The 25157-nt window shown below is 38.1% G+C and overlaps 3 protein-coding genes and 1 pseudogene across 6 annotated transcripts; 1 reads left to right on the top strand and 3 right to left on the bottom strand.

Moving 5' to 3' along the window:
• Positions 1–4730: 4730 nt before the first annotated feature.
• Positions 4731–6466, bottom strand: LOC137952107 (cytochrome P450 CYP82D47-like; annotated as a pseudogene).
• A 3795-nt stretch (positions 6467–10261) lies between these two features.
• LOC137952133 (protein LPA2) lies at positions 10262–11751 on the bottom strand. Its single transcript, XM_068799200.1, has 2 exons — positions 11277–11751; positions 10262–10848 (listed from the first exon to the last, which is right to left on the bottom strand). Exons 1-2 carry the CDS (start codon positions 11695–11697, stop codon positions 10706–10708), a joined length of 564 nt encoding a protein of 187 aa, XP_068655301.1. The 5' UTR covers positions 11698–11751; the 3' UTR covers positions 10262–10705.
• A 369-nt stretch (positions 11752–12120) lies between these two features.
• On the bottom strand, positions 12121–23733 carry LOC137951598 (signal recognition particle 19 kDa protein). Of its 4 annotated transcripts, none has more exons than XM_068798366.1 (6): positions 23566–23733; positions 22276–22338; positions 21860–21933; positions 15524–15707; positions 14894–14993; positions 12121–12438 (listed from the first exon to the last, which is right to left on the bottom strand). In XM_068798366.1, the coding sequence occupies exons 4-6, from the start codon at positions 15695–15697 to the stop codon at positions 12302–12304; spliced, it is 411 nt and encodes a 136-aa protein (XP_068654467.1). In that variant the 5' UTR covers positions 15698–15707; positions 21860–21933; positions 22276–22338; positions 23566–23733; the 3' UTR covers positions 12121–12301. The 4 variants fall into 4 exon arrangements, with proteins under 4 accessions (XP_068654467.1, XP_068654468.1, XP_068654469.1 ...); XM_068798367.1 differs by lacking the exon at positions 23566–23733 and adding an exon at positions 23126–23464; XM_068798368.1 differs by lacking the exon at positions 22276–22338.
• On the top strand, positions 18367–19239 carry LOC137952106 (uncharacterized). Its single transcript, XM_068799174.1, has 2 exons — positions 18367–18387; positions 18493–19239. The coding sequence occupies exons 1-2, from the start codon at positions 18367–18369 to the stop codon at positions 19237–19239; spliced, it is 768 nt and encodes a 255-aa protein (XP_068655275.1).
• Positions 23734–25157: the final 1424 nt, after the last annotated feature.

Genomic DNA, 25157 nt, shown 5'->3' with positions numbered 1-25157 from the left:
TCCGTCTGCGCCTAGAAGAGAATGGCCTCTGTAAACGCTGAGAATAAATAAGCTTGGACGATTGCGGACTTTTTAAATTACATGAGTGAAAATAACAAAAAATCTTCATTTTCATCCATATCCTTGTCTTTCTCTTCCCTATCCTCCTTTCATCTTCCCTTTTTCTTCCTAAATTAGAGATAGGCATTGGACCCACCTTTCACAATATGTGGATGAAATGCAACGTCGGCAAAAAAACACAAAAATCCTTTAAAACACTGACGAGACTGTTCTCTCATCTTTGGAATTATGTGACGTTATTAATGAGACTGTGAGAGGCATCAGACATGAGTTGGAATTTGAGCAGTGAACGGTCAAGGTCTGTCTTGAACGAATAGAGGCATCAGACATGAGTTGGAATTTGAGCAGTGAACGGTCAAGGTCTGTCTTGAACGAATAGAGGCATCAGACATGAGTTGGAATTTGAGCAGTGAACGGTCAAGGTCTGTCTTGAACGAATAGAGGCATCAAATCAATCAAACAACAACCACTCTCTGGAGACATGCCATTCATTTCACAAGGTCTCATCTAGTAATTCCAATTTACATGCTCAGAAGCCCTCATAACAACATTTTCCACATGTTTAATGGTTTATAAAAGTTATTCTAAAGTTATATAATTAAATGTTATTTATCAGTTTCTTTGTTTCTCATAAGATTTTGTTTCCACAATATTTTTTTATGAGTTTTCAATTGAGTTTCTTCTTCGTTTCTAAATCTAAATTATTTTCTAAGGCCCCGTTTGTACCCCTTGTTGGAAAATTATATCTCAATAAAAGTTAAAAATATTTTTCCTATGACACACATTTTCAAGAAACCTTTAGATAAAATCCTATCAGTGACTTACAAGGAAATTACATGGATTTTTTTATAAATTTCTGAAGAAAATTTAACAGACCTATTGGTGCATTTTTCAGGGAGATAAATAAAAATTAATAATCAATCTCTTACATTACCATACTTATCTGATAATTTTTTAATAAAATAAATTTTTAAATACAAAAGTCCAATGAAAAATTGTCTAGTACTGAAACTATTTACAACATCAATTATCAAATATTTATTCAAAAAGTTTCTGTAAAATTACACGATTTTTCTGGTAAGAATCTCCATCTAGAAAAATGTTTCCAGAAAACATGAGACACTAATAGTCTTTAGAAACGTATTTCTACTAGATATGTCTTTCCAACATTCCTAAAAAAGGCACTAACAAGGCCCAAAAGTTTCCAAATTTTACAAATAAGGTGAAGAAAAAGCTTAAAAGTTTTAATTTTTTTCAAACAAAGCAATGAAATGAGGCATCGACCCCCTCTCTTCCTTCCTGCTCGACTAAGAAGAGGCCCAAGCAATTTTTTATATTTACTTTTTTTTAAAATAAAAAAAAATTCAAATATATATAAATATAATAAAAAAGTTTTATATAATATTATTAAATTAAACTTTTATATTTTAAATTTTTAATTAAACTTTTTATATTTTAAATTTTTAATTAAACTTTTTATATTTTAAATTTTTAATTAAACTTTTTATATTTGAATATAATTTTATTCATTTATTATAATAATATTATATATCATATAACGTAAAATTATATCATATTTTATAATTAAATTTTCTATGTATGATATCGTATTAATATTTTTAAAAGTTTTAATAAATATCAAGTATTAATAAAAATATGTTAACAATTTGATAAATTTTATAATATTCCTTTAATTTTTTGGCCTTTTAAAAAATATTAATGTTTTAATTTTAAATATAAATCATCTTTAATAATAAAACTATAAATTGTTAGTCCAAAAAATTTCAAACCTTGTAAGTACTAGTTCACTCGATTAAAACCAAGGTGTAATGACTTGGAACCAGATACCGTCTCAATCCGTAAAATTGACTTGCCAAGTCCGAACACCATGATTGAAATTTTTCTCAATTGAGTCATATAACTAACTAATCTCGTAACTCTAAGCAAGACATTTTTCAACCAATTCCAAGCCAAGTTTTTGTATGACATTGGGTTTAAGTGAGTCTATCCAATAACCTGTATCATCCAAAACCAAGGCTATTCACTTATACTCGGAATGATTTTTCAATTCCTTCCTTAGAAATTATACTGAAAGCTATTGGAAAAATCTTATGAAGTATCCTGCCAATTTCTTATGAGGCACTTATAGGATTTTAAATTCTATGGAAACTTGTTACCAAGAAAAGTATTTCTAGTTTTTCCAATACAAATTTCCACCCAATGGTACTAACACACACCTACCGGATCCAAGATAACAAGGAAAATTTAAACAAATTTCTTCATGACATAATTATTCAAACTTCCAATCTTTATTTCACTTTTCTTGACTTATCGGCATGGTATAAGGACATCTCTGTGAAACATATTATTGTAATTCTTTGCATACCTTCTTTAAACTGGAAGTCCGTTGTCAAAACCATAATCATTATGTTAAAAATACTTTAGAATTGGACATAAGCCCTTCATTAGGAACAACCTCTAACGTTTTAGTTTTCGTTTGCACATCAAGATTGACAACAAGACAAGAAAACTTTTCCTTGAGACTAATTAATGGGGTAGATCAGATACTTTTGAAAAGTAAGCTGGAAAGTTTCAATGATTGAATGAAATAAGATTTTATTGCAGTAAGAAACATGATGCAAATACATGTGGATCTTGACCAAATTTAGATTCATAAGGAAAGAATACTAAGGGATTGGGCATGGCTTAAGTTAAATGGGTAGGAGGTGGGGATGACCCTTCATCCCAAGGGGTTTAACCACCCCTAACCCATGAAAACTAGACCCCTTATGTTATATTCTTTATTGCTTTAAAAATCCATTTATATTCTTTGAAAAATATTTCTTTTTATGTTATATTCTTTATTGTTTTAATAAATCATATATTTTCTTTAAAAATGAAGTTTCTTCCTTGAACATATACCTAAATAGATCATATACCTAAACAGATAATTAACCTAAACAAACATGGTTACTACCCTAATAAGTAATTTAATGTAGTATTAAAATATATTAATATACTAATTAATTAAATAAGATATTTTATTAATGAATTAAGTAAATTACAGTCCACTCCATGCAATTATCCACATGATCACTATCGGCTCCGGATACATCAGGTACCATATTACTCAGAGTTCCAGAAGACATATGGAAGTTGTAAGCCCAAATATTATCACTATACATCTTTGCGAGCAATAGCAAGATAATGAGTACCTAATATTATAATGTAGAAGTATAGATGTATGTATACTGCAAATAATGATGAAAGAGAATTGATTACAATGATAATCATGGTTTAAGAGAGACCACCACATATTACATTGGCAATCATGAGGGAACCAGTAAATCAAAACTCTAAGAAAACTACCCCCACAAATAACATGAGTCATCATTCCATATGCTATTATAACCAACAAAGTAAAGTAGTGTAGTGTGATACATAACAGGAAACCTAGAGCAAGGAGTCTAGAAGGAGTCATGCACTAGATGGTGTTGTGTAAAAAAATAAAAAAATTACGAAAGGATGTAAATTTTTTATAAAAGAGGGAGAGAAATATACAAACTTAACTAAGCGGGCCTTCCTCCACAACAAGGTATTCGAGGATCCCAAGTACAATTCAAATGAGATGTTATATTACATATTTCAAAGTAAATGCCCCACTGCCGCCAAGGAGGATTGTTTGCCTTTGCTTACCACTCAATGACAATCTTGGAGTCACCTTCCATAAAGTGGGCACCCACAAGATGGCCCTGGAAGACCTGAAGTCCGTTGAGTAATCCGCAAAGTTCTACAATGGTGGAGTCAGAGATTCCCAAAGGGACAATGAAAGAGTAAAGGTGACAATTGTTTTCGTCATGAATTACTCCTCCAAAACCAGTTGGACCTGGATAGCCCAAGGCGCTGCCGTCAAAGTTCAGCTTATAGTGGCCCACGAGTAGAAGAGACCAGATCGTCATTGTTGGAGAACAAGTAGGGTGTGCCATGTTAGCAATCAATTGCCAGTTCCCTCTGAAATTAGTGCTGCTGAGGTAACTGAATTCTTTCCGAGTCATGAGCCAATTGTGTAAAATATGTATCACGTCTTTTTGCAATATTATCTTAGCGGGCACCATTCATGAAGCATTCCAGTTGTTCTAATATGAGTATCCTTGGATTCTTCCTCCTTTAGTTGATTCTCTTCTTCTTCATTCATATCATTGTCTTCCTCTTCTCCATCCTCCTTTTCTTCATCTTCAGCATCCTCTTCTTCATGACTTAGCTAGTCATTAGGGATAGGCCTTGGACCCATATTGATTTGGGGCATCGTAAATTAAAAAAAAAAATCATTTGTGATAATTTTGCCTCATCTTTTTAAAAAAATAAACCACCACTAAAAGACAAAGAAATTGTCTCTTTTTCACGTTGGTTTGTCATCATACAAGGAAATCATTGTGGCTAGCCTTGTGGTTCGCTCATTCGGTGCCAAAAAAATATCGCCCACTCTTAGTTTGAAAGCAATAATATTTATTGATGATACAAGCAATACTGCAATGAAATAAAGTCCATACAAATCCTACCTGCATAAAGTTCCTAAATCCATGAAAGAAGGGAGGAAGACAAACTTGGGAGAAGGAACCCTAAACCTATTACACGATGATAATGGAAAGATAACATAAAGGGAGCTTATACAAATACAAAGGGACCAAGGAATCATGGGGTGACCATGACAATAAGATGCAGCAATAGATGCACACCCATACTAACCATACAAATTAGAGGCTAATCGTGGGGTGAGAATGACATCCAGGGGATCCAGCATAGGCATGGTTGTCCCTGGGCCGCCTCTCATACCCACTCTTTCACCGTCTTGAGTATCTATATCAAACCCATGCAGCAGACGGGCCAGGCTGGAGTGCACAACCTGCAGAGACGAAGTGATCCCTGGACACATCCGCCTCCCACTCCCAAACGGAATGAACTCGAAATGTTTACCTCTCACATCTATATCTCGATGGCTGCTGAGAAATCTTGATGGCCGGAACTCTTCTGGCTCTGGCCAAACGCGGGGGTCCCTGTGTATTTTGTAGATATTGGCTATTAAGCGTGTACCCGCTGGGACATGGAATCCACCAATGTTGCAGTCTTCCATGGCTTCGTGGGGTAGAGCAAGAGGGGCTGGAGGATAGAGGCGCAGTGATTCCTTCACTATGGCTCGAAGGTACGGCAAGTTTTCGATGTCAGCTTCATCCAGTCCTAACCTTGCCGATGACGGTGTCAATTTCGTCTTGTGCTTTCTTCAATTCATGCCGATGATTGAGTAGTAGCGAGAGTGTCCATGTTAAGGTGACGAATGATGTGTCTGTTGCTGCTATAATCATAGTCTACAAGATTGAAGCTATTATTGGTTATTTTAGAGAAAGCAACAGAAGAAATAACAATAATCAAGAAAGAGGAAATTGAAACAGGTAGGTTCATCAATTAAGAAACATACTAGGGACATCGCCTTGATGTACTTGTCAGAGTCATCGCCGGCATGTGTTTCCGTTCGATCTGCGATGGAAAGCATGACGTCTATGAAGTCTCCGTCATGCTTAGACTCGTCGAGATTTCTCCTCTGCCGATGCTCATTGACCCAGAGTGACATGATGGAGTCTAACTCTTTGAAGACCCTTTTCATGGCACTGATATGCCCCTTCAAATCAAGCCACTCGAGGAATGGAACTGCGTCCGAGGCCACAAAAGCCCCCATTAACACGAAGAATTCACTAATTGCTTGCTTAGTCTGCCTCGCCTCCTCAAGATCTGGGGTGATGTTTGATCCGAAGTATCGCTTCCCTGCAATCATCATCACAATTGTGTTGAAGGTCAAGTCCTGGAACCATTCCTTCATATCGACTTTCACAGGGAGCTTATTGTTCTTCTCCCACAGCTCATGCAAATGTTTGATAGACAGACCGACTTCTGTAGCACGAAAGTGTTTCAGTGATTCCAGACGGTGGGACGAAAGAAGTTCGATGGTGGCGAGCTTTCGTGAGTCTCTCCAGACGGGTCCATAAGGGGCTAGCGCGAATATTGTGTAGTTATAAGCCAGATACTTCCCAGCAGCACCTCTTGGTCTTGTCGCAAGAATTCTGTCGTTGGTGCCGAAGCATTCCTTCGCCAACTCCCAGCTACTCACCACCAGAGTGCGATGAACACCCATCCAGATTGTGAACACTGGACCATATTTATCCGCCAGAGCTGCGAAAGTCAGGGCGAGTGGCTCCTTCCCCTGTAACAGAGGAAGATGACCGACTACCAGCCACCGGCCTGCAGGCTCCGGTGGCTGTCGAATTCCGGTCGTCTTACTCGTTCTTCGAACAACCCACAGATTGTAGGTGAAGACTACGGCCAAGAGCCCTACAAAGAGCAGAATAGCTTCCATTCCGTCTGCACCGAGAAGACAATGGCCTCTCTAAACGCTGAGAATAAATAAGCTTGGACGATTGCGGACTTTTTTAATTACATGAGTGAAAATAACAAAAAATCTGTCAACGTGTACATTCACAAGGCGCACATAACAACATTTTCCTTATGTTTAATACTTTATAAAAGTTATTCTAAAGTTATGTAAACTTGTCAATTTCCGACAGTGGCAAAATCGTTTTAATTGCTTGTTTGGGAAGGGACGAGGCTTAGAACGGAGAAGGCAAATTGAACTGTGAGACCGTTCTCTCCTATTTGGAATGATGTGACGTTATTGATGAGACTGTGAGAGACATCAGACTCGAGTTGGAAGTGAGCACTCAATGGGTAAGGTCTGTCTTGAACGAACAGGCATCAAATCAATCTCTTTTAGTAATTCTAATTTACAGGCTCAGAAGCCTACATAATAACAATTTCCATATGTTTAATGGTTTATAAAAGTTATTATAAAGTTATACAATTAAATGTTATTTATCAGTTTCCTCCATTTGTGATTTGTTCCTCATAAGATTTTGTTTCCACAATATTTTAATATATTTGTGGTCTATGATGATTATATAGCCATGGGTAAAGTGGAAATTAGTAATGCATACATTGTTTCAAATATTAGCTCTATGGGTGTTTCCACAAGTTGGAGGTCATATTCTTCATCAAGTTCAAGTTTGTCTAAATTAATGATTATGTGAAACAAGTGGAAATTGTGAATTCACCAAAGTCAAAATTGGAAAATTATCTTGAAGAAAGTGTGGAAATTTGTGAGGAAACTTATTAATATGATTTTGATGTTTTAGAATGGTGGAAAGTGAATAATTTAAAATTTTGGGTATTATCTAAGATGGCAGTAGACATCCTTGCAATTCTCATATCTATAGACACCTCAAAGTCTACCTTTAGTGCTAGTGGTAGAGTGACAAACCCATACAGTCTTCCTTGCCACCAAATATAGTTCAAGTTTTGATTTCTGGCGGTGATTGGGTACATGCTTTTCACAACGTCAAGAAAAATCAAAAGGTGAACTACTTATGAATAACTATTTATAATTATTTTTTATTAAAAAATTTAGTTTTATTTATTAAAATTTTGGTTGATGATGGCAGCCTAAGAAGAAATATGTGGAGATAATGTTATTAATTACTTATTTTTTTATTTTTTCTCTTCTTGAAAATTTTAATATTTTTCTCTACATTAAGTAATTAGTAGTAGAAGAGTATTTTTTTATCAGATTATAATAATTTTTATTCTTTTCTTTCATAGGTAGAGATTTTGCTCATACGAACGGGGACTTAACATATTGTTTTCTAGCACGATGTGAAAGAGCTGGAGTTTATAAATTTATACTGGATTTAAAGTTTTTGTTTAGGTGATTGTAAATTTGATATTGATATTTTATTTAATTTTTTTTATTATTGAATAAGGTTTATGCATAATATTATGCAATGTTTATTAATAATTTTATGCACAGTGTATATAAAATTTTATGCAGGGTTTTTGCAAAGGTCATGCCCAATTTTAAGTAAATTTTATACACATTTTATGTATAGTTTATTAGACATGTATTTGATGCAAAGTTTTAAATGTACATTGGATCTTGAACCCGCCTTGAGCTCGAGCTCAAATTCGGTTAAAATTCTTGGGCTCGAGCTCGATTCCAATTTTAGGCTTGAGGTTGGGCTCGAAATCATGCCCAACTCGAACATTTGCAAGTTTGAGCTCGGCTCGATGTCACCCCTAGTTTAAGCATAAAGATATAAGAATGATATGAGTTGATCCTAGTAGCAAGAAGTGACACTTTTTTTTTTAAATCTATTGCCACTTATATCGTTATTTATTTCCTATTAAAATTGGAACAATGATTTTCATTGCCCCTCACTTTAATCATGTTTGTTGGAAGAGAAAATTATATGACAAAAAAATTATTTTATATTAGAAGGATCTTCTATATTTGGGGATAAACCAGCTTTGGCTCAACCACTAGTCAAATAGATCCATTTGGTAGCACATTTCACCAATCATGCCTTGCATTTAGTAATAGCTTGTGCAATTCCTATACTCCTTTTGGTGCAGCGGCATACACGCAAAGTCAAACAAGTGCATAACAAGTTTAACAAACATGCAAGGTCAAATAAGTGCATCCCATATTGGAGGTGAGGCCTTTTTTATCCCTTTTTGTTTTTTGGATACTTGATCTTGCTATAAGGTCAAATAAGTGCATCCCATATTGGAGGTTACTACCCTAATAAGTAATTTAATGTAGTATTAAAATATTAATTAAATAAGATATTTTATTAATAAATTAAGAAAAATAATAGTCCACTCCTTGCAATTATCCACTTGATCACTATTTGCTCCGGATACATCAGGTTCCATATTAATCAAAGTTCCAGAAGACTTGTGGAAGATGTAAGCCCAAATATTATCACTATACATCTTTGCGAGATAATGAGTACCTAACATTATGTATGTATAGTGCAAAGAATGATGAAAGAGAATTTATTACAATAATAATCATGGTTTAAGAGAGACCACCGCACATTACATTGGCAATCTTGAGGGAACCAATAAATTAGAATTCAATAAAACTACTACCCCCCCCCCCAAACTAACATGAAACTAACATGAGTCATCATTCCATATGCTATTATAACCAACAAAGTAAAGTAGTGCAGTATGATTCACTTGATCACTATTTGCTCCGGATACATCAGGTTCCATATTAATCAAAGTTCCAGAAGACATGTGGAAGATGTAAGCCCAAATATTATCACTATACATCTTTGCGAGATAATGAGTACCTAACATTATGTATGTATAGTGCAAAGAATGATGAAAAAGAATTTATACAATGATAATCATGGTTTAAGAGAGACCACCGCACATTACATTGGCAATCTTGAGGGAACCAGTAAATTAGAATTCAATAAAACTACTACTCCCTCCCTCCTCCCCCCCCCCCCCCCCCCCCCAACTAACATGAGTCATCATTCCATATGCTATTATAACCAACAAAGTAGTGTAGTGTGATTCATAACCGGGAAACCTAGAGGAAAGGAGTCTAGAAGGAGCCATGGACTAGACAGTGTTGTGTTAAAAAATAAAAAAATTATGAAAGGATGTAATTTTTTTATAAAAGTGGGAGAGAAATATACAAACTTAACTAAGCGGGACTTCCTCCACAACAAGGTGTTGGAGGGTCCCAAGTACAATTCAAATGAGATATTATATTACATATTTCAAATTAAATGTCCCACTACCGCCAAGGAGGATTGTTTGCCTTTGCGCACCACTTAATGACAATCTTGGAGTCGCCTTCCATAAAGTGGGCACGCACAAGATGGCCTTGGAAGACCTGAAGTCCGTTGAGTGATCCACAGAGTTCTACAATGGTGGAGTCGGAGATTCCCGAAGATTCCCAAAGGGACAATGAAAGAGTAAAGGAGACGATTGTTTTCGTCATGGATTACTCCTCCAAAACCAGTTGGACCTGGATAGTCAAAAGCGATGTTGTCAAAGTTCACCTTATAGTGGCCTGCAGGTAGAAGAGACTAGATCGCCATTTTTAGAGAACTAGGGTGTGCCATCTTAGCAATCAATTGCCAGTTCCCTCTGAAATTAGTGCCGCTGAGGTAACTGAATTCTTTCCGAGTCATGAGCCAATTGTGTGAAATATGTACCACGTCTTTTTGCAATATTATCTTAGCAGGCACCATTCATGAAGCATTCCCGCTGTTCTTTAATAAAATCAGAAAGACGTCCTTATGGTAGATAGCAACAAATAAACCTCCACTGTAGGAGGCAGGATCTTTTCATCAAACTCTCGAGATAACCCCAATATATTGAAGCAAATGTAAATAAACATTAGACAAAAACAACTTAAACAGTTCAAAATCATAATACACAATGTATTAATTACTCATGGATTAGATGCAGGCAACTCTACAAGAAAAAAGGTAATTTTTACAAAGATTATTTGCAAACAACACGATTGAATCCATTCCTCAGTTCTAAGAGGAACTGACTCAGGCCAAAGCATATTGGAGCCAAGGGCACACCACTCTCATGCTTTTTTTAACATCATCAGCATTTTAAAACATTTGACATGGATTTGTGTGTTAAAAACCAGCCACCTGCTAGTTAATCCAGCTTCTACAGAGAGAGTGTTCCAGTTTCCAGCTAGTGCGCAACACACGGCAATCATCTTTCATATTTTCTCTTGCTTCTCGCCCTGCAGGTACTTGTACACCCCATATCCAACAGTCCCAGCCACGAACAAAAAGACTGTAGGTGTGAAGGAAGGATACAGATAATTGACAAAGAACTTGTCCCATTCCTCTGGTAAGAACCCTGTACAAGTTGAAAGTGGAATAATTATAATGAAAGGAAACTCCCACAATAAGGTTTTGGACAACTGGATGGATGCTTCGACTTAATATTCTGTTTCAGATCATAAAGACGATCAGCAAGTTAAGGCATAGGAAGAAATTCCTGACCGCTCCTGGAAACGGAAACAGCTGGATAAAGGAAAACCTATTTTATGTAAGAGTGCTACAATTTCAGCTACAGAGATATTACCCAAAACCCTAGTTGTTTAAACTAATTATTTAAAAGAATCCATACACTGCGAAAACGAAAATTGAACCCAATTTGTGATACAGTTCGATGGTAAAAAAGTAAGTACAGTGACATCCGAACTCTGAATTTTTCAGATACTCTAGAAAACCTAGCAGTGTAGCAACCATTTGAATACCTAGCAATGAACTCAATTGCGATACCTGATGCTGAAAGAACTATCCCCTCGATGAAAATTAGAATACCGAGCCCCAACCATGTGAGGAGAAATGCCCCTTCATTGGTCTTCTGCAGGTCGGAGTCGGAGTCTTTTTCAGGGGAGAGGAGAGATGGCTTCTCGATAGGAGTGCGACGGACTACAGAAGCCCTTTCTCTGTTTCGCTTCTTCTTGCTACCTTTCTCGTTCTCTTTTTGTGTAGAACCAGAAGAATTAACGGGAGATCCAAAACCCAGCCCTTTAGATTTTGTCGGAGGAGAAGAAACTGTGACAGATGCCTGTTCGTCTCTGTCTTCAGAGTCTGCCTGGGCTCTGGTTGTTCTTCTAACCGACACGCGAATATAGAGAGGCGAACAGAGGGTAGACCCTGCTCTGAGAGAATTTGGTGTGAGGATAGCGAGCGCCATTTTCTTCCGGCGAACCCAAAACGCGTGGTTCAGAGTGAGGATGTCATGCGTGGTGCCACGGCACAATATATCCAAGTGCCACTGGATTGCCCAATCCCCATATTAGGGAATTTATATGATCAAATTAAGATAAGGGTATATTTCCAAAAATAAGCCTTTCAATACCTTTTTCGAGAAGAAAAAGAGAAAATTTTAACCATTAAAATTTTAATTTTATTTTCTCTCTTATTTTCTATAAGCATCCAAACAAGTTTCTTTTCTCTTTCTCTTCTCTTCTTTTTCTTCTTTTTCCACCACTTTTGTATTCCGAACACAACCTAAAAAACTTTTATTTTGTTCTGGCACTTCGTCTGGCTTCATTAGGACCCTAGGAAAACAAGATTGTGTTCATCACTTGCTTACTTGAGATATCAGTGGGCTAAATAACCAAAAAGAGTATATATCGCATTAAGATGATTCTGTCTAGACCAAGATCCAAACATTTCTATAGTTGATTCTGATTAAAAATTGCCTCTGGAAGAACATAAAAAAACAGAAACTACCTTAATCAATAAAAATAAACGAAAGACAAAAAGGCCCTCTGAGCTCTTCACACTCGAAGCAATTATTTCTTCTTTTTCCCACCCTTTCCCGACTTGGATGACTGTCCAGTGCTTGAACTAGCCAAAGGCTCCTGTTTCTTGGAGGTCCTACCATGATGTTTGGGAACCAACTCAGCAACTCGTAGCATCAACTGTTTACCTAGAACATAAACAGTACAGAAGAAATAACATAGGTTAAACAAAGAAAAAGCGCACCTATATGTAATGAAAATCATGAAATGTTAAATCACTTTTGACAAAGCAGGTACTATAATTGGACACGGGGACACATTCGAGGCCAAAGATCAGGAATCTAGCAGTACCTGTGTTAGGTCAGCTGTTCAGGTAAGATGTGAGTAAACAAGGCTGGACAAGAAGTTCAGAAAACCAATACATAACACAGCTCACAGTATCTTCCTTATTAGCTGATATGTTATTTTTTGAGGAAAATCGTGTGTGATTCAAAGAGAAATTAGATAGCACTAATACAAACACATATTCGTGGACAAAATTACATCAAACCGTGGTTATGAAACTCGGAGAGTCACCTGTCACCAGTTTTTTAAGACTATTTTTATACTCTCTCTCTCTCTGTCAATTTAGTGGCCAGCATATCCATATAGGACATTGTATGGCTGCAGTAGAATATTTTCTCTTTAATAAACATGATATGCATGAATATTCATAAATAAAATATTTTTTGGAAGTGATTTTTAACTATAATATAACCACCAAAATAACTGAAATAAACACCATAAATACATAATAAAGAAAATAAAACAAGGTAAACATAAATTTCATTTTAAATATAAAGAAGAGTTTATATATGTTAGGTTGCCCGCTCAGATTCCGATTTCCGAGCTTCCCAACTATGCATCAAACAACAAAAGCAGCCAAAATACAAGAAAATATCCAAAATACACATTAAACATTTAATAATCTAGAAAAAATATCTTTTTCTTTCTTAAAGCCATAAAGCATGTTGAAAGGAAATGAAACTTCTCCAACAGCCATTTGACAGGAATCCATCATGGGGATTTCAGAAGGTAGTTTTGCTTTCAAGGTTACCTCTAAAAGACTAAAAGTTAGTTAAGGAGTGAGTTGGATATATCAAATAGTAACCACCTGCGATATATTATGTATTTCAGAAAAGTTTCTCCTGCAGCAGATGGGTGAATCTATTTTTTTTCTTGAGCACTAGAGGGAATATGACGTTCTTTCTACTTTCCACCCATGACTTCTGCAGATTCTCTACGCAAGATTAAATTAATAAAATTATCCATGTAACTTCATGAATGAACTTTTTTTCTTGAGCACTAGAGGGAATGTGACATTCAATCTACTTTTCACCCATCACGTTTGCAGACTCTCTAAGCAAGATTAATCAAAAGAATTATCCATGTAACTTCATGATTAACTGACAGTGAAGAAACAAAACTTTTCTCAGCAAATAAGATACTCACAGCAAGTGTCACTATCATCATTAGAGGCCCCTAACTATGTTGGGGTTGGCTACATATATATTCCTCCATTCTCCTCCAATGTATATGATTACTCTATCCTTAGATGGGCCCTTTTCTAAGTCCTATCTCTCCACTTCCATCCATGTCATCTTTCTCTCTTGCTCAACTTCTTGTCATTTCATCAACCATCCTCAACGCAAGCCTTCCAACCAGAACACTATGAGGTCTCCATAAGACATCCTAAACCATCTCAAACTACAAACTTATTTGCTCATCAACTGGTGTTGGCTGAAATGTTCTTCAGCACAATTTTTCATATTAATCTTCCCTACTGATACACACATTACAACATATCACCATTGCTGTGTTATCTTTTTTAGATGTTACTTCTTCAGTGTCCAAACATGCCACAGTAGCATAAGGATGCCCATATATAAGAATATGCTTATAAAACAGTATCATAGATGATAATCACCCCTTCACTATCCACTATTTGTGTTAACGTTACATCCTCCTCAACTTCCCATTCTTTTAATGTTTAAAGCCTAGGTGATACAGAGACTTTTCTGTTGATGAACTAAGTTCTTCTTTTACCAACAAGTTCATATTTTCTAGTTCTCTCATCTTAGTACTAGCTTCCCTTCTTATCTAATTTGGCCAAGTCAAATTGGAATATGAACTGTTAACCTTTTCTTTTAAGCATGATTAATAAAATTCATCCAACCTGCATCTTCACTACTCTTTAGCTGGCCTAATCAAAGCAAGGTCCAACCACAATGAAGCCTCATGTCAGTCATCCAACCAGTATTCAAATTGAAAAAGTTTGCCATACATCAACGGAGAAAACTCAAGACAATTTTTGGATGTTGGACACAAAAACATCAACGCACCCAAAACCCTCACACCACACGAACCTTAACCCAATACCTGATATTTGGAAATTTCCCATGTGGCCCAATAGACAACAGTCTAAACCTCAGAGAAAATCTAGTGCAAGTAAAGAAAAAATCATTTAAATAGCAAATCCTGCTTGCTGGTTTTATCACAAAGGTCCAAAACTTGGCCCCCATATTGATTTGCAAGCTTAGCATTGAAACCTGAGACTAGAAGACTGGGAACATAAAGACATCAACACAAACACAGCTTACTCACGAGAATTGACTTCTGAGTTAAAGAAAGTCCCATCTTCTTTTTTTATCAAAACCCTCACTCTCCCTCTCTGCATGAAATCCCGTGGATATGCCTTATCAACCTGCACCAAATCAATCAAAAGGCATTATTATACATCTAAAAGCAAACCAGGAATATGGCAAGCAAATATTAAAAGAAAACCAGGAATTTAGGAAGCAAATATCCTGAGGAGCTCTAGAAAATACAAGAGGACATGAACCAAATAGATTGGAACTCAAATCAGAAAATAAAAGCACGGCATGAAAGTGGAGCTGCCCTCCACTGAAGAAACAAGATTCCAAATTCTATTCTTGGTAGATGATTCAGTGTACACTTTGATGATGAAGGAACTATAGCCATAACATACCAACACCACCATGAGGCCAATATGTTCCCACTCAGTGGCATGGACTGTAAGAGTCTAAAGAGAGCACTGTCACATCCTTAATAGAGGAAAAGCAAGGTCGAGGAAATGAATTTCTAAAATGAAATTTTGTCTTCAGAGATTGTCACATAGAATGCCCCAAGGCAAATGGACCTTGGACTTCCTCTCCACTATTTGACAACCACTAAACTAGAATAAAAAAGGAAGCAAAGGACCGGAATACATACTTCAATTACATATGGAAGCTTCAGATAATTGCAGCAGTCCCCAATCTCTACACACGTTGGATTTTCACATGCTTTACTTGTGCTTATTCGGCGGCCCTCAGCCAGTGTCTTTTTTGAATTTATGTAAATCGGATAAAATACAATCCACCTCTTAATACTAGGAAGGTCTTCCATGGATAAGACTCTACAAAATAAGAGTCAATTAGTCTGCATCTTACAGGTGGTAATGAACCTGTTTTAAAGGCATCATGAATTCAAGATTTTATTTTTTTACTGACATATCCAAGAAAGGTTGAAAGCAGATAATGAGAAACATGTATGGCTACAAAAATTGACACTTATAGCGAATACATTAAGAAAAAACTTTTTTTGTTGCTCTTTTTGCTGACGTTAGTTTCGGGCCTGCTTTTTCCTTGTATTCTCCATTCCATCTCCTCTGAACAATACTCTCACAACCCCCCTAAAAAAAAGTATCTTAGTTTTGAATTTTCAATTCTTTAAATTACTATTAATGTAAAGAGTGACTTCTGATCAAATTTTAGTGGATCCAATTCAAAAACCTAAAGTCGAAACAACCCCACACATCATTTGTGTAGAAGTTGTAAATCAAGAGAGAGAAGACAGGAAGATGAGTGTCAAGCTCTGGTTGTTCTCATCATGAGAAGGCCAGACTTGATTAGGGGTCAGAAATCAACCCTTAATCCTCTTTATTACATCAGTTAATTGAAATCAGGTAAAAGACTTCAATATCCCCCTCACTAGAATATCATTCCTCGTAATTTCCTATTACAGATGATGAAAAAAGTATCTAAGGCTATTTTGGTCATTTTACTATTATAACTATTATTGTAATTGGGCTCTTATCAATGCCATGAAGTTCTGATCATAATGGGCTGCTCAGTTTATTTATTTTATAGCACTTCATGTGGTAATACTTGTATATTAAGGAGAAGAGCATTTTTGTCCTTGTACATGTCTTTTACTTACAACTAATAATATAAGAGAAGAGAGGACGAATTTAATTTTCCAATGTGATTGTTTCCCAAAATTCTCTTCTTTTTCTTCAATTGACTTCTTTTGCCTGATTTAAACCTGATTCTTAACATTTCCATAAAATAAAAATAAAAACATTTGTGGATGAAGATCTGATTGTTTTACCACAGAAATATAACTAACTTAAGCACTCTTCGCAGTATCTACTCTGGTCAGCACCATCTCTGCATTGCCGTCGACAATGCTCGTTTTTGGATTTGTGTCACCTTTGCAGAAATGGATGATTTCTGGCATGGTGATACTGTTCATGAGTCTAGCTTCTCAGCTTGTTACCATCAGCGCCCAATCCGAGACCCAGCTCCACTGAGTCATGACTCGGATCTCGATTATGCCCCGACATGCACTACCAGCTCCCATCCTGTGCTACTGTCAAAACGTCAGCAAGGCCTGAGCCCCTCCCTGCAGCAGCTACCTGATCCCCCGGACACGCAAATAATGTTGCCACCACTTATGACCCTCTGACTGGGACTCCCCCCCCCCCCCCTCCAAAACACCCAACACAACACACTCCAGCAACCTTCCCCCTCATTATAGACACACACCACCACCCCTCCCAGGCAACTCTTGTACCACCCTTATCTCTCGGACTCCAAATCTAGCTCTGGAAATCACCATCCTCCCCAACCTTCTCGACAACATAAAAACCTATCCCCCCTCTCTTTGCCACATATCAGAAGAGAAATCGTGGCCAGCCGCAAAAACTTCTACAAGGTGAACCCAGTGCCAGGAATCTATATCCCCATGACCCAGTCACTGGGCTCTACATTTTCCCTAAGCCAGGCGAGCGTGCTCAGACGTACATTAAGGCTCTCCAATCTGAAAAGCATAAATTTGATGAGGAAACATGGGCCCAAATGATGGAGCTGACCAAGATTATGAGTGTTGACTATTCAGGACCTCTTCCTAGAGATCAGCCGCCCCCGAAAGTCCAAAAGAAAGGTGCAAAATGATTATTGTCTCATGGAAAGTGCGCGAAATTGGCTCTTGTCGGCGGAGGGCAGTTACCAGGAGCCTTATTTCATCCTCAAAGGCTAGCATAGTGATCCTTTAGGAGACAAAGGTCTCTTCTCTTGCTCATACTACTGCTCGGGACATCTGGCCGTACTGGGATTTTGTGTGGATCCAACTCGATGCTATCAGCTCCTCTGGTGGTATCCTTATTATATGGGACCCTCGAGCAATTGAAGTGTCGGATTCAGTGCGTGGGACCTTCTCCATTGGTGCCAAGGTCCTTGACGGAGGTACAGGTAGCAGATGGTGCCTTGTTGAAGTTTATGGCCTGACCCGATATCACAAGTATTAGCTTTTTTGGGAGGACTTGGGCAGTATTTGCGAGTTGTGCTAGCTCCCTATCCTTCTTGCGGGACCCTTTAATGTCATTCATTACTATCACGAGAAGACCCCTCATGCCAATAGATTCTCTACCTCTAAGAGGCAGTTTGCCGACTTCATCGCTGCTTATGATCTGGACGAAATTGCTCTCTAAGGAAATCCTTTACATGGTCAAATGGTCATCAACCACCAATTTTATCTAAACAAGACCATTCTCCTTGCTCATGAAGATTGGTTGCGCTTGTATGACAATGCAACTGGCAGAGTTCTTGGGCGTACACTCTCTGACCACTGGCCCGTCATGATCGACAATCATTTTGGTCGTTGGGGCCCTTCCCCATTCCATTTTGCCAACTCTTGGCTCAACGACAATAGCTTCTCCACTGCGGTTTCTGATGGTTGAAGTGATTTCGAGGTTCATGGGTCCTAAGAATGGCATCTCCCCCAAGTCCTGAGCGATGGATCGGCGAGCAAAACAGGTTGATGAGAAAAACTCTCTTCTCAGCCAACTTACTGCCCTTGATGTTGTGGAGGAATCTTAGGGTCTCTCTACCAATAAGCTAGCCCTTCGCTCTTCCATTCAGGATCAGCTTCAAGTTTTTGCTCAAAATGAGCTAACCCAATGGAAGCAATTAGCTTGTTTCTGGTGGCTCTCAGAGGGGGACGCAAACACCAAATTCTTCCATGTTGTTGCTTCTGCCAGGTGCCGGACTAATAGGATTACCTTACTATGTGCCAAATTTTTCCATATTGTTGCTTCTGCCAGGTATCAGACTAATAGGATTACCTTACTATGTATCAACGGCGAGGTAACCTTCGGTTGGTCCTCCATTACCAACTCTTTAGTGAGCTTTTTTGCAAGTCTCTACACAGACACTTGCCATTCGAGGTCCCTTGTTCAGAATGTCCACTCTAAGAGAATTCCTGGAGTGGTTGCCAATCTGATTGAGTTCCCTTTCTCAGTACGTGAACTTGAAAAGGCTACCCTTGGCCTTCCTTGTGACAGGACCCCCAGCACCTACGGCTACAATGGAGAGTTCTACTGCCATGCTTTTATTAAGTGCCGGAATATCCTCGACCCTGCCATGTTGAGCCATGAGCTTCTACACCATTTCAAGATGATGAAGCTCCCCCAGTTTATTCTCGAGTTGGATTTTGAAAAGGCCTATGATAGGGTTAATTGCCAGCTCCTTGACCACCTTCTCACCAAAAAGGGGTTTGGGCAAAGATGGCGTTTTTGGATTCACAATTGCATCACCTCTGCCACTTACTCCCTTCTCATTAATGGTACTATTTGTGGTCTCTTCAAGGGCACCCGCAGCGTCCAGTAAGGAAACCCTCTATCCCTGCTCCTATTCAACGTTATTGTTGAGTATCTCTGTTCTTTGGTTTACTCAACCAAGGAGAAGGGGTGGTTGCTGCCTACCTCTAATCTTGAGGAGTTCGACATCTCTACCTTCAGTTTGTTGATGACACGATATGCTTTAGTGTGGGAACTATGGATCAGGTAAAAAAACTTCAAGCATTTCAGGATTATTTGAGTGTTTCCGGGTCAATTGATTAATTGGAGGACAACTACTCACTTCGGTTACCACATTGACCCTGAGATTTTGGGACATATGGTGGCTTTTTTGGGCTGCTCTATGAGCATCACGCCTTTGACATACCTCGACCAACCTCTCTTGACAGCAAACTGAGTGCCAACCATTGGATTCATCTAATTTAAAAGTTTGAGCAACAGTTGGCTACCTGGCGTGGCAAGTTACTCTCCACTGCGGGAAGGCTCACTCTCCTTAAGTCTTGTCTGGCAGGCATCCCGAATTATTATTTATCCTTCATGCATTGCCCAGTATGTGTGTGCAAAACAATTGACTCCATCAAGAAATGCTTCCTATAGCGAGGATTCGAGAACACTTTTCGTTATCATTTGGTCAACTAGAACGAGGTCTGCTTGTCGCACATTCTTGGCAGGCTTGGCATCTGCCCCACAAAAGAAATGAACCAAGCCCTACTCCTCAAGTGGTTTTGGAACTTTAATTCTCAAAGAGTCTCCTGTTGGAAACCCATGGTGGCATACAAGTTACAGTGCCCTCGGTATTGGTGGTTTGAAGGAAGGAAACAAAAAAACCTATCCCCATATGGAAGTCTTTGCTTCCCCTGCTCCCTCTCTTCAAGAGTGTCTTCTCCTTCTATGCGGGTAATGGTCAGAGACTTCTACTCTAGCGAGATGCATGGTGCAGAAACATACCCCTTATGGAGGCCATCGGTTCTCTATTTGTCATCACTTCTAGGCAAGATGCCCTGATTGCAGATGTTTGGCGCAACCAGTCTTGGGACTTTCACTTTAGGCGGGGCCTTCGGGATTGTGAGACCAACAATCTATGTGCTCTTCTTGTTAATCTTGCTCCTATTGTGATTCGGGATTGCATTCTAGATAAGATTGTTTGGAAACTGAACAAGAACTGCCTCTTCTCTGTGGCCACTGCATACTCTCACATCTGTGGGTGGACGCCCAACCCCCCTGAGCATGATGTCACGGCTGCATGAAAGCTCTCCACGCCAAACAAAATTATTTTTTTTATCTGGACAGCTATCAAAGGGAAGATTCTTACTTCCAACAACCTATTCACGAGGAGCTTTACTAGTCCAAATGCGGTATGTCCTCTATGCGATGCATGCAACGAATCAGTCGAGCATATCCTCCTTCATTGCAGTTATTCGGGGAAAGTCTGGATGGTATCTTCCAGAAGATAAATCTTCAACTCGTCCTCCCACATGACCTCAGTGGAACCATTCAGATGATTAGAGTTACCCAGCTTTCCAAGCTAGGAAAGATCCTCCTCTCTGCCTGGCTTGCCCATGTTCCATGGCGCATATGACTAGAGTGTAACAGCTGGCGCTTTAACCACAAGTCCAACAACATTGAGCACTCTATTGAGTTGATTGTCGGTCACATTACCAGCTGGCTTTATTCTCGGAGAGAATTTTCTTCCATCATGGGAATGCCGCTTCACAGTAACTAGTGTATCCTCGCCCACATGGCGGGCCTGACCAAGGCTCCTGGCATGGTCGAGTGGTCGCCCCTCCTCTGGGCAGCATTAAGCTGATTTTAACGGTAGCACTTTGGGTTGCCCGGGCCCGATAAGTATTGGAGGCACCTTCCGTAATTCTTCGAGTGAGGTCTTTCTATCTTATGTGGGTCCCTTGAGTCTTGCTGATTCAACCACAACTGAAATTTCTGGCCTCCTTCACGGTCTGAACATTTTCAAGTAGCAACCATTGGTCATCTTCTCATTGAAGGAGACTAGTGTCGTTATTAGCTCGGGATCGGGATCGACCCCTCCCCCTTGGCGCTACCGGCCCAACTTGTACTCCATTTCTGATGTTGTAACAATTATTTCATATTTGTGGAACCATGTAAACCGTTCAGCAAATTCTTTTGCCGACAAGTTAACTAAAACTGGGACCACTCTCCATTCTCTCACTATACATGATGCCCCCCCCCCCCACCCCCTAATGTAATTTTCTCTGTTTAATACAATTCTCAACACTTTTCAAAAAACATGATAGAGTCTTACAGGAGTCTCATAGAAGAGTCCAGGTATTTTAGTTATATTCAGTTGTGCTAGAATTTATCTTTTAGTGTTTAAATTGGGGTGTAATTGGGAGAAAGGTAATTTAATTGTCATTAGATTCTACTAGTTTCCTTTATTATAAATAGAAACTCACTGTACTCAGTTATGAATAAGTTAGTGAAATATTTCTCTTTTCCAAAAATTCAACAGAAACAAATTTTAAACAGTAGAGAGAACTGAAAATAAATATGAATGAATTTGAATTTTCAGGAAAAAAATTAAAATTGGAGTTGTACCATTAAGAGATGCACCGAGAAACAGAGGCTAATCACTAGTAAATTAACTGGTCGTCAGAATATACATGCCAATTACAAACCTTTTCTAAAATATACCAGTCTTTTTTCTGATGTTGTATCTGAAGCTCTAGTGCGTGACTTAATGTCGCTCAACCTGAGAACATCATGATACACAAAATCTTAGGTCAATACCCAACTGATAAATCAAGGGCTTGGCAGCTAAAAGCACTTTTAAATCAAAATTGAGTTTGAGCCTTTGAGATGCTACAAAAAGTGAAAACGGTTCAGAATCGAACAAGCTATTTAATAATGAACTACAATATCATATAGTTGACGGGTATAATATAAAAATTCCAGTTTTTATCTCTGTAATGTTTCAATAAATTACTCCTATATCATCACAGACCGATGTATTACATCCTGTGAAAGATTCTCTGTAGCCATTTTAGAGAAACCAAAATTATAATCCATGTGTGACCCTTGGCGCTAAACTTACTAGCATTCTGCTATTTGGAATCTTGGCGCCATACTCCTCTAAGTTAAGGAAAAGGTCATCAGTCTGCAGAAAAAATGTAAGGGAAACTTAAACTCGAGGAAAAAGAAATTAACCAGGCTTTCATGAAAGCCAATCAAAATGAGAAGAAGAAAAATATACTCTACTGTCAATCGGCAGCATGAGTTATACTTGCCCTCAATGGAGGGCGAGGCTGAAATGAGGAACCAAAGGACAGAAATCAAAGGGGACACAGTAGTGAAATTATGAGAACAAGTAGAGTGAGACAGGGAAAAAATGATACAGAAGAAGAGAATAAGCTAAAGACAAAGAGAGGAAATGTAATAGATGATTCTTACTAGGTGATTCTCCTGTCTGCGAAACCGCAAGATCAGAGTTCCGCCGGCAAGACGGGTACCCTGAAACGAGCTAGAGGAGAACGAAAGCATAATAGTTTTCGAAGGCGGAAGAAATAGAAGCGGAAAGAAGATCGATGGGGAGAGAGGAGATCAAATCAGATGCGCGGTACCATGAAAATCATACCTAGCCAGCGGCAGAAGTCAAGACAGTGACGGAGGAAGTTGAACACCATGGATGCCGCTACATTTTGTATCGGCCGATACGACGCCGCTTTTACGACCGAAAACCGTTCCCGAAGTTTTCGGTAGTTTCAGCGGTGGTGGCTAAGAGAGATTTAGGGAAAACATTGGGAGAATGAGGAGGAAAGACAGAGGTGGCCAGCGTAAGGGATCGGCGGAGACGGAAGGAGGAGATCCAAGGGGGAGAAATCAGCAGGAGACGGGTCAACAGAAATGAGATAGGGAGCGGCGATTTGAAAGGCACCAAAGCATACCTGTTTGCCGGAAGAGATTGAGACGTTCTCGGTCGTTTCAGCGGTGGTGGCTAAGAGTGATTTAGGGAAAACATCGGGAGAATGAGGAGGAAAGACAGAGGTGGCCAGCGTAAGGGATCGGCGGAGACGGAAGGAGGAGATCCAAGGGGGAGAAATCAGCAGGAGACGGGTCAACAGAAATGAGATAGGGAGCGGCGATTTGAAAGGCACCAAAGCATACCTGTTTGCCGGAAGAGATTGAGACGTTCTCGGTCGTTTCAGCGGTGGTGGCTAAGAGTGATTTAGGGAAAACATCGGGAGAATGAGGAGGAAAGACAGAGGTGGCCAGCGTAAGGGATCGGCGGAGACGGAAGGAGGAGATCCAAGGGGGAGAAATCAGCAGGAGACGGGTCAACAGAAATGAGATAGGGAGCGACGATTTGAAAGGCACCAAAGCATACCTGTTTGCCGGAAGAGATTGAGACACGAGCGCCCGGCGACGAAGGCTCCTCGGCGGCTCTGCGAAACGAGTGAAAAGATGTATAGGCGGGCGGACAAGGTATCGTCGTCGCAATAGTGAAGACGGAGAGTGCTCGTGTAGAGGACGGACTCCAAACACGATTTGAAACTTGTCAGATAACGCGATAAAATCACAGCCGATCCGCCGTTATAAGGAATGTACCGATCGATATAAAATGAGAAAGTCAGTGGACTTCGAACCCATAGAAAAGAAAAAAAATAGAATTAGATTATTATTATTATTTTCAAAAATAATTAGTAAAAGAAATTGATCATTATCTTATTTTTAATAACTATTTTTAAAAATAATAATGATTAAATTCTTTTTTTTAGGGTTCCAAACATACCCTAAGTGAGGGAAGGAATTTAAATTATTTTTTTCGTAAGAATTTGTTAGGTCATTAACTTTTCACCGTAATATTACTAGTGGAGTTTTTGTCACTTTCACTCTACGTATTAATAGGACTATGGTGTCTTATAGTCTAAGTGGATACCTCATTAAGTTGGAATATAAATATAATTAATGTTACCCAGTGACACTAGTTTTATATTTGTAATTTTATTTTCCATGTGCATTTTCCATTAATTTTTACTCTTTAAAAAATGAGATTGACCTAACAATTGAACAACAAGTACACCCTTTGTATTTAAAGATAATTGAAATAATATAAGGAAAGAAAAATAGTTTTACTATAGATGGTGTCAAATTTATTTGCTCAAATACTTAAACTACATCACATATCGTCTTTGAATATGTTTACAACATAGCTGACAAACGTAGATCAAATTTATACAAGGAATATAATAATTTTAAATCAATAAATTAAATTTTTATAGAAAATTATTTTTAAATAAATTATTTATAATTTTACATTAAAGAGGATTCCTTCATAAATAATAATTATTATTATTGTTATTATTGTTATTATACATGACATCTTGGGAAATTAAAAAATTTTAATATTTTAAATAACTCAAATAAGTATCAATAAAAAATAAAAATAAAAGGTGAATGAAATAACTGTTACTTATATATAAGTGCGTGATGGCCCTCCTCCGTCTTTCGAACACAGGAAAGAGGAGAGCACTTCCTTTTTTATTTTTTTTGTTTGTTTCAACTTTTTATTTTGCTTCCCTTGTTGAAACTTTATTTTAGTTTTTTAGAAATTGAATTAAAATTTTTACAATTATAATATAAAAATTAGACTTTTAATTTTTTTTTATAACTAATTTGAACACACAAACTCTAAAATTAAATTTCAATTCCATACTAATTTCGAACATACCAATTACAAGAGATGGTATTTAATTGCAATTAAAAAGTGATACACAAGATATTGTCTTTAACCCTAAGTTCTTAATAAAAAGTTAACGATCAAAATCTACATATTGAAATTTAAAATCGAGTGGTTCCAAAAATGCAAACGGAATTGATGGTACAAATCTTTTGGAATGATCCCTATCAACGACGATGGATGTTTGCATGGAGGCGAGACTGAGACTTGTGCCTGATCAGTAAGCCTCACAATGTTAC

The sequence above is a fragment of the Aristolochia californica genome, unplaced genomic scaffold (assembly GCF_029961685.1).
Source record: "Aristolochia californica isolate CCGP_79_NKW_82.1479 unplaced genomic scaffold, dmAriCali1.0.hap1 SCAF_15, whole genome shotgun sequence".
NCBI classification, from domain to species: Eukaryota; Viridiplantae; Streptophyta; class Magnoliopsida; order Piperales; family Aristolochiaceae; genus Aristolochia; species Aristolochia californica.
The sequence above is the reverse complement of the archived record's forward strand: the minus strand, read 5'-3'. Positions and strand labels throughout refer to the sequence as shown.